Source organism: Bacillus rossius, chromosome 3 (genome assembly GCF_032445375.1).
Source record: "Bacillus rossius redtenbacheri isolate Brsri chromosome 3, Brsri_v3, whole genome shotgun sequence".
NCBI classification, from domain to species: Eukaryota; Metazoa; Arthropoda; class Insecta; order Phasmatodea; family Bacillidae; genus Bacillus; species Bacillus rossius.
The window spans coordinates 47,103,226-47,119,608 of NC_086332.1; the positions used below are offsets into that span (position 1 = coordinate 47,103,226).

At 37.3% G+C, this 16,383-nt stretch overlaps 1 protein-coding gene across 1 annotated transcript in view; it reads left to right on the top strand.

The window, feature by feature from the left end:
- Positions 1–16,383, top strand: part of LOC134530615 (COMM domain-containing protein 4) — a 40,500-nt gene that overhangs the window by 23,117 nt on the left and 1,000 nt on the right. Inside the window, exons 2-7 of the mRNA XM_063365610.1 lie at positions 5,538–5,568; positions 6,824–6,895; positions 6,992–7,057; positions 11,962–12,001; positions 14,116–14,316; positions 15,216–15,401. Coding sequence (XP_063221680.1) covers positions 5,566–5,568; positions 6,824–6,895; positions 6,992–7,057; positions 11,962–12,001; positions 14,116–14,316; positions 15,216–15,401 — 568 coding nt within the window. The 5' untranslated portion in view covers positions 5,538–5,565. The remainder of the gene's footprint in view (positions 1–5,537; positions 5,569–6,823; positions 6,896–6,991; positions 7,058–11,961; positions 12,002–14,115; positions 14,317–15,215; positions 15,402–16,383) is intronic.

Consider the following 16,383-nt stretch of genomic DNA (forward strand, 5'->3'; position numbering starts at 1 on the left):
GTAACTTAAAATACATACACGAATGCTGGCCATAATTAGAAAGAAACAAATCAGCACGTCAAGTTGATGAGCTAATTTTTTGATGTGCCGCCAACCGTACTCTTAGGAAACATGTTCTTTATAAGTTACGGGCAATGCTGTTTTTTAAAAAAATTCCGATAATAGTGAATAACTCATGCGTAGGCTATATATTTTTTTGCCACGTAGAATCAATGAGGATGAAAAATAATAATTGATTCTTAGTTAAGGATGATATCGACTGCACTAATAAAGAACCGTAAAACTGTGAAAGTTTTGTTCTTCTCCTGTCAGCTTTGCCTTTTTAAGAACAAATCTCAAGAGGTATTGCAAAGTATTAATAATTGCTAAACATAGATTATCTTATCTCCTAGACATGTGACTGCATAGGTGTTCAGCGGCTAGGTAGAAGGGTAGTGGTGTGGTTGGAAAGGAGTGTTGTTGGGGGGAGGGGGGTGGGGCTTTTGGACAGACACACTCGGCTGTCGCGATGGTGCTCGGTAATTACCCTCAGTGGGGCCAAACGAGCGCCGGCTGTGCCGCTGTTTCCCCGCCCCCTCTTTACTTCACCCCCTCCTTCGCTGCTCGCCGCCCACTGCACTTCCTTGCAATTAGGCACCGATTACACCGTGCGAGTTTGTTCGCATCGGGCGGATTCTCTGTCTCGCCATCCAGCCGCTAGCTTTGCTACAGCGAGCAAAGTCTACTGTTCTCGCTGCTCGCTTGCCAGTGTCGTGTTCTGATTGGTCCTCGGAGTCGCGGTAAGGAATCAGGATGGCCGGAACGGTACTCCAACCCTGGAATGCGAGTCCAGTCTCTCACCACCGCCCAATATTTCGCGATAGCAACAAAATAATGTTACAGGGACCACATGATTGTTCATTAGCGACCACAAAATTTCACCGCTAACGATCAGTTTTTTGGTCACTACTCAGTATTGTGTTGTCGGCAACAACAGAACTATTTTTCATTGTGCCTGTTTGTATCCGTGCAAAGAGCTCGGAAGTTTGTTCAGATATAATCTCAGTGCAGTGTTTGCTAACCGTTGCAATTTATAATAGGCTTGATTTCGCTCGAGACAGTACGGAAGGAATTCGTGTTTCCGTTAAAAATAGGGATATATTTAAAAAAAAAAAAAAAATAAGCAACATATTTTAAAATATAAGATTTTTACTTAAACACGTCTGTAAGTTCAGTTTTGGTAGCAAAGTCAAAATGTACGATGCACCAAAGTTATGAACCGATATCAAGTAACCGGTTGAATCTAGTTAGCGTTTGAGATAGCCATTAGTACTGGTCATTGACAAGTTTTACATTTCGTCGCAGAGTATTCTCTCATCCTTAGTAATCATCGTGAAAACTGATTTTGTTGTATCTGTAACAGTTTCAGCGTTAAGTCAAGAACACAATCATATTGGTCGTTTTCCTCCTTTGTTTAGTCACAAATGTGGTTTTATATTACGGAAAAACTAAACATAGCATATGTACTGAATAAATGTAATTTAAATACAGTGAAATATTTTTTTGAAAATAGTTTTAGTAGTTTTCGTGTTCAAGTCTTACAAACAAACTCATAACACTATCTTTATAATACTAGTATAGATTAATAATTAGAATGGAAATGGATTGGGCTTAAGGTCTAGACATCGGGTGATTGGAGACGATGAAAGGTGATGCAATGAGAATGGAGCATTGACGAAATGAACGGTTGAGGGAAACGGGAGTACTCGGAGAAAACTGACCAGCTCACGGCAACGTCCGCCAAGTTTGTCAGTTGCGAAAAATTCGGGTTCGACCCCGCCGGGAATCGAACCCAGGTCTCTTTAATGAGAGGTGCCGATTATAGGCAGTTAAAAACTAAATCTATGTTATATATATTTTTAAATTATGTGCTCGAATGAATCTAAATAGGCATTTTATTGGTGTTTTAATATTCTTCGAGAAGTAGAACAGGCGAAGCTGAAAACAGCGTAGTCTTGTGTCAGACATGGGTGACTTTTTTTTATCTCGTTGCTCAACCAATGCCGATAGCATATATATGCGTGTGAAAATGCATACGTTCGATTTGAGGCTATTTTCACAAACTTAGTACACAAACAAACTGATTAAATGTATTTTGATTGCGTGAATTGTTAAGCAAAATAAATTCTGTATGGTAACTTGTGTAATCGTTGATATTACGTTTAAATTAATTTTAGTATGGCAGATGTGAAACCTTAAATGTTTTATAATATTTGTTTATAATCAGCCTTTTTGCTGTGTGTTTTACGGGTGTTACGAATTTTATAATGTTTCATTGTGTAGGCATAATAGCTGAAGTGGCTCCCGAACTAGTAAGGCTCGTTCCTTGCATTGTTGTGTCGGTGTTGTCTTTATTTTTTATTTTATTCTGCTGCGAGGGCGACTTCGCCGGCAGGCTCGAGAGTTATTTCACGGTGGACAGGGGTCTTCTGGGAAATTACAAACAACAACAAAGGAATGGGACCGCGAAGGACATGTTCGTCAAATAAAGAACAGAGATTGCACTTTTTCTCCCGCACGAGTATTAAATCCTTAGGGGCTGCGTTGCCGTGATGGTTGCCGCCTACGCGAATCGAATTAAACTTACGAGAATTATAATTGGTTCGTCTTCGAATAATTTTTTTAGACGCATGCATTGGTTATATAAAATAAAGGTAGCCTATACTATTAAAAAAAACTCAAGATTTCACTTGGCTAAGCTTTTAACATAAACCATTTTGCGCTAAAATGATTCAGTTTACAAGCGCCAATGTACCTACCTCACGGGAGTTCCAGCCATTGTTAGGCCGGAAAATAGCGGATTGATTTCGCGAAATATCGTGAAATTGTAACACCTGTGCCTGTTTGCTACATTTTCTATTGGTCCGCAGTAGTTGATGCGGAGACACACGTGCCAGTGACAAACTGCCACTAAAGAAGTGCCGACCCATTCGAGACTTGTAGATCTGACAGTTAACTACAAGATGGTGTAGAGAGGACTGCAGGGCCCATCATGCAGTTGGCCAGCCTCTAACCGCTGCCGATCTCCTTGCTTGCTTCTCTAGACTGCCGGTTAGCATCTTCTTCATTTCCGAGTAGTGACAGGGAAATGTCGAATTCTGATGACTCGGGGAACAGCCTAAAGCTTCTCTGTACCTGTTATTGGAGGTGATTGTATCTATGAATGTAGTTAAGTATCACATACCTACTGTGTACTCCAGCTAAATTGAACCAACTGCATAATATTCTACTTAACTCATCCTGCCTTAAAAATGTTTCCAACTGACAACATACATTATGGACAAGTAAAGCTTTTTAAGAGTTCGGAAGATTGCAAATGCACCAGCCTGCAGCTGGGGGTGGTTAATTGCGGGGGGGGGGGGGGGGCAAGCATTCCCCTCCAGCGAAATCCTAAATTAAATCTATCATTCCCACCAACAAAAGAAAATAAATTGAAGCAGACAGCGGGCAAAGTGGTTCACTCCCCTCTCCCCCTCTCCAGAAATTAAATTTGGCGTACGCTCCTGCCAGCCTGCGTAAAGGCTCAAGAATATTACTCGTGTGTGTGTTTCTATGACTCTTTTGTGACAAATGACATGTTATAGAAGTTTTATATTTCACAACGTTTCTTTGTTTGTTTGTCCCGAACTGTACCTGTTAGCAAGACGGCCTACCACCGCGGCGATCCGTTTTTCGATTCCCGGTGCATTGTGGGAAACACTGAGAAATGTCGAATGTCCGTTAGTTTTGTTTGCGAGTTTTTCACGCGCACCCTCGCTCCTCGCAGCATATAGCACGCGCAGTAAGTAGTCGCTCTCTTAGCTCCTCACTTCATGTCGTGTCCAGGGATGACGGGAGTCTGTGGTGAGTGGGCGGTGGCCGGACACGAACAAGATCAGTACAGCTCCCAGTTCGGACTGCTCCGCCCGAACGGAGTCTGGATTGAATTGAGGCACTGTGCACACCCGATCAATCCGGGTGCTCAGTTCGGACCGAACAGTCCGAACTGACAGTCTGGACTGAACTGAAGTCTTCCCCACACACGATCAGTATTATTGTTTGTTGTTAATGTTGAATGTCTCGTTTCATCGTAGAATATGGAAGAAACTTGGGATGTTGCAATTGCAGTTGCACTTTTAGTTAGTAGCAAAGCAACTAAAGAGAATAAACAAAGATGTCTGTCGCGACACTGGACACGTGAACCGATGGACTGATTGTTTGGACTGGTGAGAAGCTGTTCCCACTCACAGCAGTTCCGACTGCGGGCTCTCGAGTACACAGTCTGATGTGTTGGGAAGCCATCAGCTCGTCAGTCCATCAGTTCCGACTGATAAGTCCACCGTCTTTGTACACACACCGCAGTTCCGATTAAGTACCGACTGATAAGTACGAACTGACAGTTAAGACTGATCGTGTGTGGGAGCCTTTAAGGTTTGACGTAGTCTGCATAATATATACCTATCTGAAATACGTCTCGCAATCTCAAATTTATCCTCAAAGCTGTTACGCATAGGAACACTTACTGTTTATCTTAACAATGGTTACCGGTTACCGACATGTATTTCGTATGGAGTACTTACTACACAGGATGGAAGAGAGAGAGAGCACAAGTGGTGGGGGTGGGGGAGGTGCAAAATCCACGGGGTTGTGGGGAGGGGGAGGTCCAAAATCCACGGGGTTGTGGGGAGGGGGAGGTTGAAGTTCGAGATTGTTAATACAATTCATAGGAAACCTTACAAGTTATGAAATATATGCAGATCATATTTACAGTTATAGTAACAGTAATGTTTACATGTTTTTAGATTTTTTAAAATTTGTTGCTATTAGAAAGTTGTACATGAAATAATACAAATGGTGCCAGACAAAATTATTTGTCCCCATTGCCCTTAATTTCTCTCGATGAATTTGGCACTATACAATCGAGCTCGTAAACTTTAAGTTGAGCACTCTTGACTTTACAATTTCAAAAAATTTCAACATTAAGTTAGTCAAATAGTTAGCTTGTGGTAAACCAATGACAGCTTATCAGTATATTTGTTTATGCTTGCATTGGTTGAGAGATGCTATGATTTATGGTTGTTCTTGAAATGTATCAGAATTATTATTGGATAAATATACGGGTGAGGTAAAAACACAAAAGGTGTTATGAGGGTTAATGTCAAGAACCACGGTGTTAACTCGCCTGGCTAAAGTTATTTTTGTGTAAAGGTCTCTAAACTGAATTTTTTTGAAAATTTATATTTTCCCACAAAAATTTAAAATTTTCCAGCTTAATTCCATTAGATAACTTAAAAGTAGAGTAACTTTGACACCATACTTTTGTTTTACCTTTTAGCGACTGATTATGAAAAAGTTTTTCAAAATAATTTGAAAGTTATTTATAAATGATTAAAAAAAACTAGAGACAAATAAAAAAAATTGTTTTTTGCCATTTTATAGTTAAGTAAAATCTTAAAAATCTTTTAACTTTTAACAACATTTTTTTTATAGATTCCCAAAAATGCTTTTCTTTGTTGCAGGCACTGACAGCAGTGGACAAGAAACAAAATGGTGAGTTAACAGCTCATTGTCAATAATAATAGCTGTGTATCTTTTGTATTTTATTTGATTGCCTAGTTTATTTTAGTAAAATTCATCAGAACTTAATAATAATAATTTTTTTGGGAGGGTGGCAGACTATCCTTGAAAATTGTCTGTTCTAGTGATGTGGGAAAAATAATTACAGGATTAAAGAAATAATGAGAAGCTGCAATCTCTGTAGTTCAGTTAGGTTCAAGCTATTTCATGTAATCAGAGTACCAAAAACCAGATATAAGTTCATCCTAAAAAAAGAAAAGGCAAAGAAATAGTTTCATGTTGCACGATTGTCACACAGAGGCACTTGGAAATTATCATGGGCTCTAAACCACTTGGATGTAGAATTTTTGGGGGGAGGGGGGTTGTGCTGCTGCCCTATATGATCATGACCATTGAGTACATTTTGCATCCAAAAATCTAGTCATTAGTTTCAATCAGTAACACAACTGCTTGAAAATGTTTCAGATATGATGGGAAATAAAATTATTAATACAATATTTACTTAAATAGGGTAACATAGTGTAAATAGGGGGTGAAGTAAATAGGAGATAAATTTTTTAAATGTTATTTATTTAACACTTAAATCATTTATATGAATTTAAAATATGCCAAAATATTGTTAAATTTGCTAGCAATATTTTGGCATATTTATAATTACTCTTAGGTACAGCAAACCCCCGGTTAACCAAAATCCATATTATCCAAAATGTCTCCGAAATTGCAAATCTAAAAAAAGTTCATGTGTTGTTATTTTTGGTTGCCCTAAGTTTTGTTGAACAACACAGTGAGTCAATCGGCTGACCTTCTAATAAAACTATGGTGGGACATTACTGCTCAAAAAAATTGGGAGGTATGTAAGAAACTAATAACAAAATTTACTGAGTTTCTAGAATGAGTAATACATACTAAGTTTACATTGTTGTATGCACTGTAATCCTAAAAAAAAAAAAGTAATTTTTATTTAAATAAAAAAACAGTGTAGCCTACAAAGAGTGTTTTTAATTTATTTGACTTTCTAAAATTTCAGATTTGCATACTGTATTAAGATAAAAAATAGAAATAGAAATATATGTTATCCAAATCCCTCCTCCCCCAATCCTTTCTCCCTTTTAGTTCTATTAACCGGGGTTTTACTGTAATGCAAAAGTGTGAAAAAAAATTTGAAAATTTACCCTTTTATTTAGCCTATTAAATGAAATATTAGTTTGATGCAAGTGTATTTTTATAGAGGTTTCGGTTCTGCGGGGACTTGGACTGCCCTGACTGGGTGCTAGCAGAGATCAACACCCTCGCGAAACTGGTCAGTATACTCTACACTTTGCACTATGGTAACCTTCGTGGCTGTCTCCTGCCCGTGAGAGTCTTACATAACTGTATCGTATACTCTTGTTTGCAGTCCTCCGTGAAGATGAAATCACTCTGTCAGCTTGTTGCCAAGTCACTAATCGGAGAAGACATGGATGTAAGTCCTGCTGACTGAATTAATGTTCTCCTTTTAAAATACCGAAAGTTTTCTACTTCCAGCAGTATATAATGTAGCAGTTGATGTGCCAGTAACTGAATGCTCTCTCTCTTACCTCCCTGCCTGGAAAAGGCTCTAGACTCTTCCAGGCGGGGGCGGCTCCAGGGTACAGGCAAGCCGGGCAATCGCCTGGGGCCCCGCGATTATCACGGCCCCGCGCCAGTCCTTTATTTTTATTTCTCTTGATTTATATTGTTCTGTTAAACATCTGGACATTAATGGGAAAAGAAAAATTAAATTGTTTTTAGCATGTATCATTCAAATTCATGATACATTAGAAAACCTTTCAAATATTTCATTGCTTCTTATTATGATGCAATTTTACCAGAATTTGATTGTTAAAATTTATAAAACTACCAGAAGATAATATATTAGAAAAAAAATCAGAACTTTTAAAGATAAATTAACAAAACTATCTTTGAATTTGAATTTCCAGATTTGCTTAAAAGTTCGTGTGAAAGAAGTTATTTTTAAAATTTTCCAGAGGAGGGCTTGGAGTATTCCATGCTTCCTAACCCCCCCCCCCCTCCCCCCTACTGGTTAGTCCCTTCTTAAAAATATTGTATCCCTATTAAAGTAACTGGCTCAAGGCCTAAGGCTGCTACTGCTTCCAGGCATCTCAAAGTAGCCAAAAAAAATGTTGGTAGTGCCAAAGAAATGTATGAAAAATATTTACAGTGTGTTGATGGGTCGTGAAAGTCATTAAAAAGTAATGAACTGGAGAACTGGTCTCAAAAATCATGAAAAAGTCCTGAAATGAATAATAATGGTGCTGTAAGCCAGTGAACTTCAGTTTCTAGCAGCAATTGTGCTAATTTGCATCAAATTTTCCGATGCCTAAATTCAGTTTATAGCCGTGCGTTAACCAGTGCTGCCAAGTTTTACAGATTTTCCGTGATAATTACTGATATAGATCTCAAGTTATGGAATTGTGGAATGTTATTTGTTTATTACGGAAGCAGAAAAACCTAATGAAATGTCTGAAATAATGTATCTTTGTTTTATACAATACATATTGCTCAAGTCGATCAATTAATAAAAAAGTAAACTTTTTTAAAATCAAATATTCAACATAAAAATAAGATCTGAAACTTGTTTTAGCTTTTTTAAAAAACAAGTTGTTTGCTTACTTCTGTATTTTTTAAATTATTAAAATAATGAATTAGCCAGTTACTCAATAGGATTTAGGGTTACAGTATTTTATAAAATATAGTATTTGGCATAAACGTTATACCACATTAATTTTACGCGTGTTTTATTGCATGCTTATGTGTTATTACTGATGGATGTGTCTGGACATTGGCAGTTGAAGACTGTTCACTGAAATCATGCATAAATTATGTCTGAAACCATTTTAGCTTTCCATAATGGGCATTATAATGTTCCCTACGAATAATAGATGTTTCTTACTATGTTTTATTTTTATGATTGTACATAAAGTGTACCCTGTGATAAATAAAAAAGATACTAGAAAATTTTTATTAAAAGATGCTGAAAAAGTTCTGAAATTGGTTTACCAGGTACTTGCAGACACCCTGATTTAGGAACTGTGCTTTCAAAAAAAAGTGATACCAACAAAAAAAAGTGATACCAATTTTAGGGTTGTATTTCATTTTGAAATGTTTTTGAAAAACAGTTTTTCGGAAATTAAATGATGGTTTGGAGGTAATAGAGGATGATCATGATATTTTCCTTTAGGAAATTTCAATTTATTTAACATTTTTTTTAACACGATAAGAATACGTTATAAGTATTACTACGTTGTGGCTGGAAGCACAAGAAAACACCCGCTGTGTGGACGGCAGGGGTGGCTGATTGCAGCACAGAAGGAGAGAATGGAGTTGGGTAAGGAAAGGCGACAGCAGCTCTTAAGCCACTTAGTCCTGTCCTCTGAGACAGTCTTGCTCTTCACCTCCATTACCAGCCGAGATAACGATATTACATCTGTGCTTCGCCTTCAGACCCAAGCTACTGATGCACATGTTTTTAAATAACATACAGACTTTTGGTACAATGCGCATGTGTGACATACTGATGTTTTGATTCAAATGCTATTAACATTATACATTTTTTTTTTATCTGTTGTGTTATTTTACAAACATGCTTCTTACATTCTTCATACAATTACACTTAAGTATGTTGAATCACGTACTCAGATTCATAGTTTTTAGTGTCAAAGTTATTAAATCACAAAACATTTTTCCTTCGCGTGTTATTGGATGAGGGGGATGGTTTGTAGTGATATCCATCACATACTCAAAATTTAAAACTCTGATACAAATAATTTTTTTTTAATAGGTGATAGTAGTTGTCCCTATATACATATTGTCTTCATAAAAATGTTTTCTCAGTTTTAATCTATATTTGATATTTGTTTCCTGATTAGTTACTTATCAACACATTATAAATCAAAATTATTAAGATCCAACATTATTTAAAAAAATTTTAAGTGCAAGACCCATTTTTTTTATAATTATGTTTCTCAGTTTTCTTTTACAATACGTAATGTTTTTTTTTAATAATTTTTTTTAATTACATTTGCTTCTTGGAAAGTATTTCAATTGTAATAGTTTTTAGTTAAAATATAAGGAACATAGTGCTGTTAAGTTAAAATTTTTAGCAAGTGTGTTTAGTGAGAGTTTGCCATGCCAAAGAGGTGAAATATTTAACTAGCTTAAAGATGAAAATGTTTTGACTCTCACCAATAAGTTCTGAACCTCTCATATAGTCATAAAATTTATTTTAAAAATAGTTATTTGGATTATGATGTATGTACTGTTTTTTTTTCTTCCTGGAATCATCTATTTGCCAAACTAGTTAGCCTTAAATGGGACTGAAAATTTTCATCATGCAAATGATTCATTAAGTTTTTAAGAAAGGCTTTGGTCTTAGAAATTAGCATATTAAGCATATATCAACTTTTTAAATTGGGGATGAGCATATGAAGGACATGCATCATCTTTTTGAATTGGGGCTAATCTTTTCAATGTACTAACAAGTCAGACCGTTTCCAGATAATGACAATAGTCCAACTGTTACTCTTATGCATGTATTCACTTGTACATACGACTGTAGGTTGAATGACTGCTGTCCTTCCTGCCTTAGATTATATTTGTTAATTTTTCAAAACCACCTGAATCTCGGCATGTCTTTATTTAGTTTATCACTGAGCTGATTATGACGGCCTGTCGTCACATACTGACTTGTTACATCATCGCCTTGGTTCTTCCTGTTGTCACACGTCCATGAAAATGGTGGAATTGGACGCCACACCTTTTGTCCGTTGCTTCCGAATGATCTCAAGTCTCAGTGGCGCACTAGCAGCTGGTCGCTCTGGCTCAGCGTACCGTCATTTTCTTTGGAAATAAACACAGAGTGGTTAATTAAAGAGGTCAGCGTCAGCCATACACTGTTCCTACACCAGGTCGTATTTTCACATGTTGCGCATGGCCTTGTTTGATTGTGCATTTGCAGTTCTTGACTGTCCATACACACTTGTTGCATATGTGATATTAAATAAAGAAGACAGTCTGTGGGTTTTTTAAATTGATTAAATTTTGCTCACTGACCTTTACTTTAGTGTACATGAAATTTCGAAAAACTACCTCCATACCCCTTTAAGCATAATTTTGATACTTCTTGATAAAATTTTGCACACTTTATAATTAAGAGGAAAATTAATTACTGTCTGCATCTTTGAATTCTCTGAGTGGACAAACAAAAAATAATTGATTACCCTAAGGCTTTGTAATTAAAAGGTTCTAAAAAATTAATGTATGTTTTCCGTTTACAGTTACGTTTAAGGTTGGGGCAAAATAAGAGGAAAATCACTATCATCCTTAGATTTTAAAAAAAACTTCCTCTAGTTCCTTAAATGAACCTTCTTCAGTCTGCATAAAGCCCAGGGATTGCCTGGTAACAAATATAATACTTGAGTGTGGTTCTCACGTGTCATTAGGCACCACCAGTACCCTAATGATTCACAAGATGAGACATAGTCCCTTCCTGCCCTGGCGCATCAGCGACCCGAGTCTCTGATTGTGAGGATCAGAGTTACATTTGTCACCACTCAACTGGCACATTTTTTTATTTTATTTTTTTGGATTCATTTTGCATAGCCATTGAAATCTTGTTTTTTGCTGATAGTGGACATGGTGGTTCTCTATAGTAATATTCGTTGCCACACTTTGATATTTTCAGTTAGAAAACATTTTTTAAAGAATACAATGATTTAATAATTTATGATTTTTTTTATTTTTGTTTTCATCTAAGCTATACCAGACATGTTGTGATATTAACAGTGTCATTCATAAATAAAGCAGGTATCTAGCAAATAATGCTTAATATGCCATATTTTGCTAGTCACTAGTCAGAGATTGTATTTAGCTAATTTTTTGTATGAACTTCTCTTTAGACTTGCAATTTCTTTTTACGAATTAACTTGAGTATTATTTTCTGGACATGGTATGTGTTAGACTTCTCCTAAGAACTATTATGTTTATTTCCCAAATTAAATTGTATGAAATGTACCTGCATATAGTTTTTTTGTTTTATGCATACAAATAATTAAAAAAAGTTAAATTCATTTGTCTGTAAATATTAAATTTTAGGAATGAGAGGATAACTTAATATGTCAGTATTATTTTTATATAGTTCTGTTTGTGTGGAAACAGTGTAAGAAACATTATAGTGACAACTGTCTTAGTGTCCCACACAGCTTGTAAACAAACTACATTTACTAAGTCAGATGGGCAAAATTCTTATGCTTTATTTGCTATATATACTGCTCTGTTTTGACTTTAATGTTTATTAACTAACATAGTGTTACTTTATTTTTATTTCAGTATGAAAAAGTTAAGAAGTTGACATCAGATGCTAAATTTGGTAAGTTTGACAAGTTGTTGCTAGCAGTCATAAAATCTTTTTTAACATAACTTCACTAAATATTGTCAGTTCTGTAAGAAATTAGTACATGTACACAACAGTAATGACTGTGTTCAAAGAAACAACATTTAGCTGAGGTGATAAATTCAGTATCGCCATCTGCCGAGGCCAACTGTAACTCGGTAAACTGTGACACACTACTATATAGTAACACCTTTGCACACTACATAGTGTACCTAAACAAAAATTATCACCACAGAAAGGTTATGAAAAAAAATTGAACAAACTTGCGATTGTTATATTTTTTTAGTTCATCATGAACAAAATTCTTTTAAGGTAATAAAGATTGCAGGCCTTCGCAGCCATTTTTTGAAGTAGCCGCGACCAAGGCAAATATATCACTGACATTTAAGGTAAGGTTACCTTAATGAGTAGTTAACTCTACCCTGATGATGGGGACTGCAATGTCGACCAAAACTTTGGTGATATATTCACCTTGGACACAGCTAATACCCAGAAACCAAGCAACTTCATTATTTCAAGGTGTTCTGCATAGTGCACATAGACCTGGGGTAGTCAGACAGCAGCTCGCGAGCCGCATGCGTCTCTTTTCATAGGATTTTACAGCTGTACAACTCACTGCGCTGCCACAGCACAAAAAAAAAAGCAAAACAAAATCAAACAGCACAATTATAACACATGTCAACCTGCTCGCTCACGCCCCTACCATCGCACCACCCCACCATCGCAATCACCCAGGTGCTTTTTTTTTTAATAATTAATTAATTAAAATAAATTAGGTTTTCTTGTTTTATCAGTAGAGCTCTTATAATGACTACCGTAATTCTTTTTTAATTTACATGTCTTTTTCTTAAGTAGCCTTTATTTTTAAGTCTTTGCGTTGAATTTGTGTATTCAATATTTTGATTTTATCTTGTTATTTTTATCATCTTAAAATTCCATTTAGAGACAGAGAAAATGCATGTTTCTCTCTAAAAAAAAAAATTGGAGAATCTGTTTACTTAGTATTTGGCTCATCTCACTCGAAAGTCTGCCGACCCCTGAAATAGACTGTTAGTCACTAGTCTATAGCTGTGCATTCGTCCCGTGGCAATCTCACACTGTGAATTCTGAAAGGGAATTTTTATGCCCTCATTTACAAAAAACACCCAAAATTTGAATGAACAATACATTCACTAGCCCCTCCCTCCTCTTTTCTCTTTTTATGTAAAACTATAGACCTCAAAAATAAATTCAAGTATGCTACTTAGCTGCCCTAGTATCCTTTTATAACATATAAATCAGTGTCTAGCTCTAATAAATTTCAACTCTGGAGGTTAGGGCGGCATTCCTCCGCCTGTTGTTCCCGTCGTATTCCGAAGTCCGATGCCCTAGTCTGGTGCACAGCCCTCGGGATCTCCAATAGCTGTGATGATAGCCCGGCTGCAGCTAGTGATGGCTGCGGCGGAACTGCTTCTTGGTTCCTTACCATTAAGAAGAGAAATATTGGATGCATTATTTGTACACAATTGTTACAAAAATACAATTAATTGTAACTATTTTCTTCACAATACTGGAATTAGAATACCTACTTTCAATAGTCCTAATCAATCTTTAATTTGTACGTTAAGTAAAACAAATGATCTATTAAACATAATAACTAAAAATTACAATAAATATGCAAGGTTATTTCCTGAATTAGATAGCAAAATAAAATTTTAAAAAATACAACTATTCCTAACTTAATTTTTTTTTATCTCTCTTTCTTGTGGTTAATAATCATATTGTTTCAAGTTAGTTTTTTTTTGTGTTATTCTTATTTTCTACATTATAAAATTTGCAAATAAATTATTTACTAATTGTTAAATGTTGCATGTTGTGTGTATCGTTTTGTTTTGTTGTCTTGTATTTTGTATTGTTTTGTTCTGTCTGTATGTATCTGTGTTGTTTGTATCGTGCCTACCGCCCAAGGCCATAAGCTGTAGGTAGGCATGCAAGAAATATTAAATAAATAAATAAATAAATAAAATAACCTGAGCCAAGTGCAGTAACCGCCACTGGCTGCAGGAATAGTGTCCCCTTGAGTGTCAGTACGGAGAGAGGCTTGCCCGCAGACACGGGCGACATGAAGGCGGTGGTGGCGGCCGTGGCGTTCGTGCTGTCGTCCTCCGCACGGCACGGCGTGGACGGGGACGAGCTGGGCAGCGAGCTGCAGCAGCTGGGCCTCCCGAGGGAGCACGCGACGGGCGCCGTGCGTGTCCACGGCGACCACGTGGGCCGCATCACCGAGCGGCTGCGTGCCGGGAGCCTCAGGCGTGAGTGCTGTCCCTCACAGATGTTGGCCCGTCTGCTTGGTTGACTGCGACGTAACATTTCATTGACGGCGAGGTCATCGGTAGAATGTACGAGTGGGAATATTAGGAGTGACTCGAGGAAACCCACCGGTTTACAGCAACGTCTTGCCACATTCCCCAGTTTGGAAAATTTCTGGTTCTACCGTGCCAGGGACAAAACCCTGGTCGCTCATGGTGACCCCCGGACACTATTACCTAAGTGATATTGGTAAAAAAAAAAACTGGCTATCATGGCCTACTATTTGGAACCACCCCAACATTTGCATGGAGTGATTCAGGAAACTGCAGGAAACAGAATTCAGGATGTCCAGACTGGGAATCGTACCCAGGTCTTCTTGAATGCAAGTAGAGGGCTTTGGTTGTGGTAGGGAAGAAAGGTTTCTCATCACAGTCGTGCATGTTTTAAAATATTTCTATCAGTAACCTTACATATTTCAATTTGAACATAGTTTTTCCATGAAACTGACAGCAAGTTAGAATAACTACATTGATTTTTTAACAGCCAATCTAAAAAAAAAAATGTATAGTATTTTAATTGGTAACTTCCAAGATATTTAATTTTGTTTCATGTTCTTTACAATTAGCGGTACAGTGCTAGTGACAGACATATTTTTGATAGTCATATTTTAATAATTTTAACCTATGACTGCTATTCACTATGTGTAGAGTGTATTTATTTTTTACATGTAGCACCAGAATACACAGAGAACAGAAAGAAGGAATCATAAAGGGTTTTCAAAATTGTTCATATGATCACCTAGCTCCTTTAGTTACTTGAACTTGTTTACACATGAAGCATACAGTAGACCAACAGTTAAAAACAAAGAGTGTCAGCATGAAATGTGTATTTTGTTGAACAGTGAGCCGCCTGCAAGACGTGCGCTGGCGTGTTGACTACGTGTCGCAGTCCAGCTTTCAGGTTGGCAGCATTGACGAGATGCAGCCTGAGGTGACTGTGGCTCTCACAGTGTGGGACGCGCTCTCTGGAAAGCGCACCACTCGCAACTTCATCACCACGCCTGTCAAACTATCCATACTAGTGGAAGGTATCACATTACTTCATCTATATTTTTCTTACTGCACGTCTCTTACCTTGCACCTCTGTACCAACACACTGCCTCGCAGTACTCAATCCTCCATCGCACACAGCACGGTCTCAATGCACCACGAATCCCGTCGCTTGCCGTCTGCGTTCACCAAATGGTCACGCGCCCTCTTGACTTCACTGCTTTGGAGGCTGGCATAGTTATTTGTATACCCCTCAGCCCCCTTCTGGAATGGTCTTGCACCACTTTGAAGTGTCACGTCATCAGCGTCGACTTGACAGAACTCGAAGCTCCCAGAAAAATGGCGTCCCAGTTACGCCACTCCATGTGGCGGCCTATGGGAGCCTGCAGAATCCTCCAGAGGAATCCTCCAGTGAATAAGCACAGAGGGAGTGAAGCGTAGGAGAGGGAGTAACGAGGTGCCGCCACTAATCCGACAAGGAATGTTTCGCACTAATGGACCGCACCCCATCTGGGGCCACTGGGCCATCTGACTATCCAGTAGGCTTCGCACTCCACCTCTAGTATGATATATATATATATATATATATATATATATATATATATATATACAGATATATATATATATACACACAGATATATATATATACACAGATATATATATATATACACACATATATATATACATATACATATATATACTATAAAGAGTGTGTGTGTGTGTGTGCGTGTGTGGCACATTTATGTACATATATACACTCACCTTTAGTATACCTTTAGTCTTAAAGTTTTTTATTTAACAAAATTAAAAAGTTTGAACTGAGTTTAAATCTGGGTCCTGCCAAATGCCAGTCCAATGCTTTACTATTGCACTTCATCACTCAGTGAGGAGTAGTGCGTTGCATAATGCATGTGTGCATTGCTAAGTAGTGAACATAAGTTTATGGATCCTGGTTAATGCAGAGAAAGTCTTGTATGTATATCCTTATGGCAGATCGGCTAAGCAGAAAAGAAGTCGGCA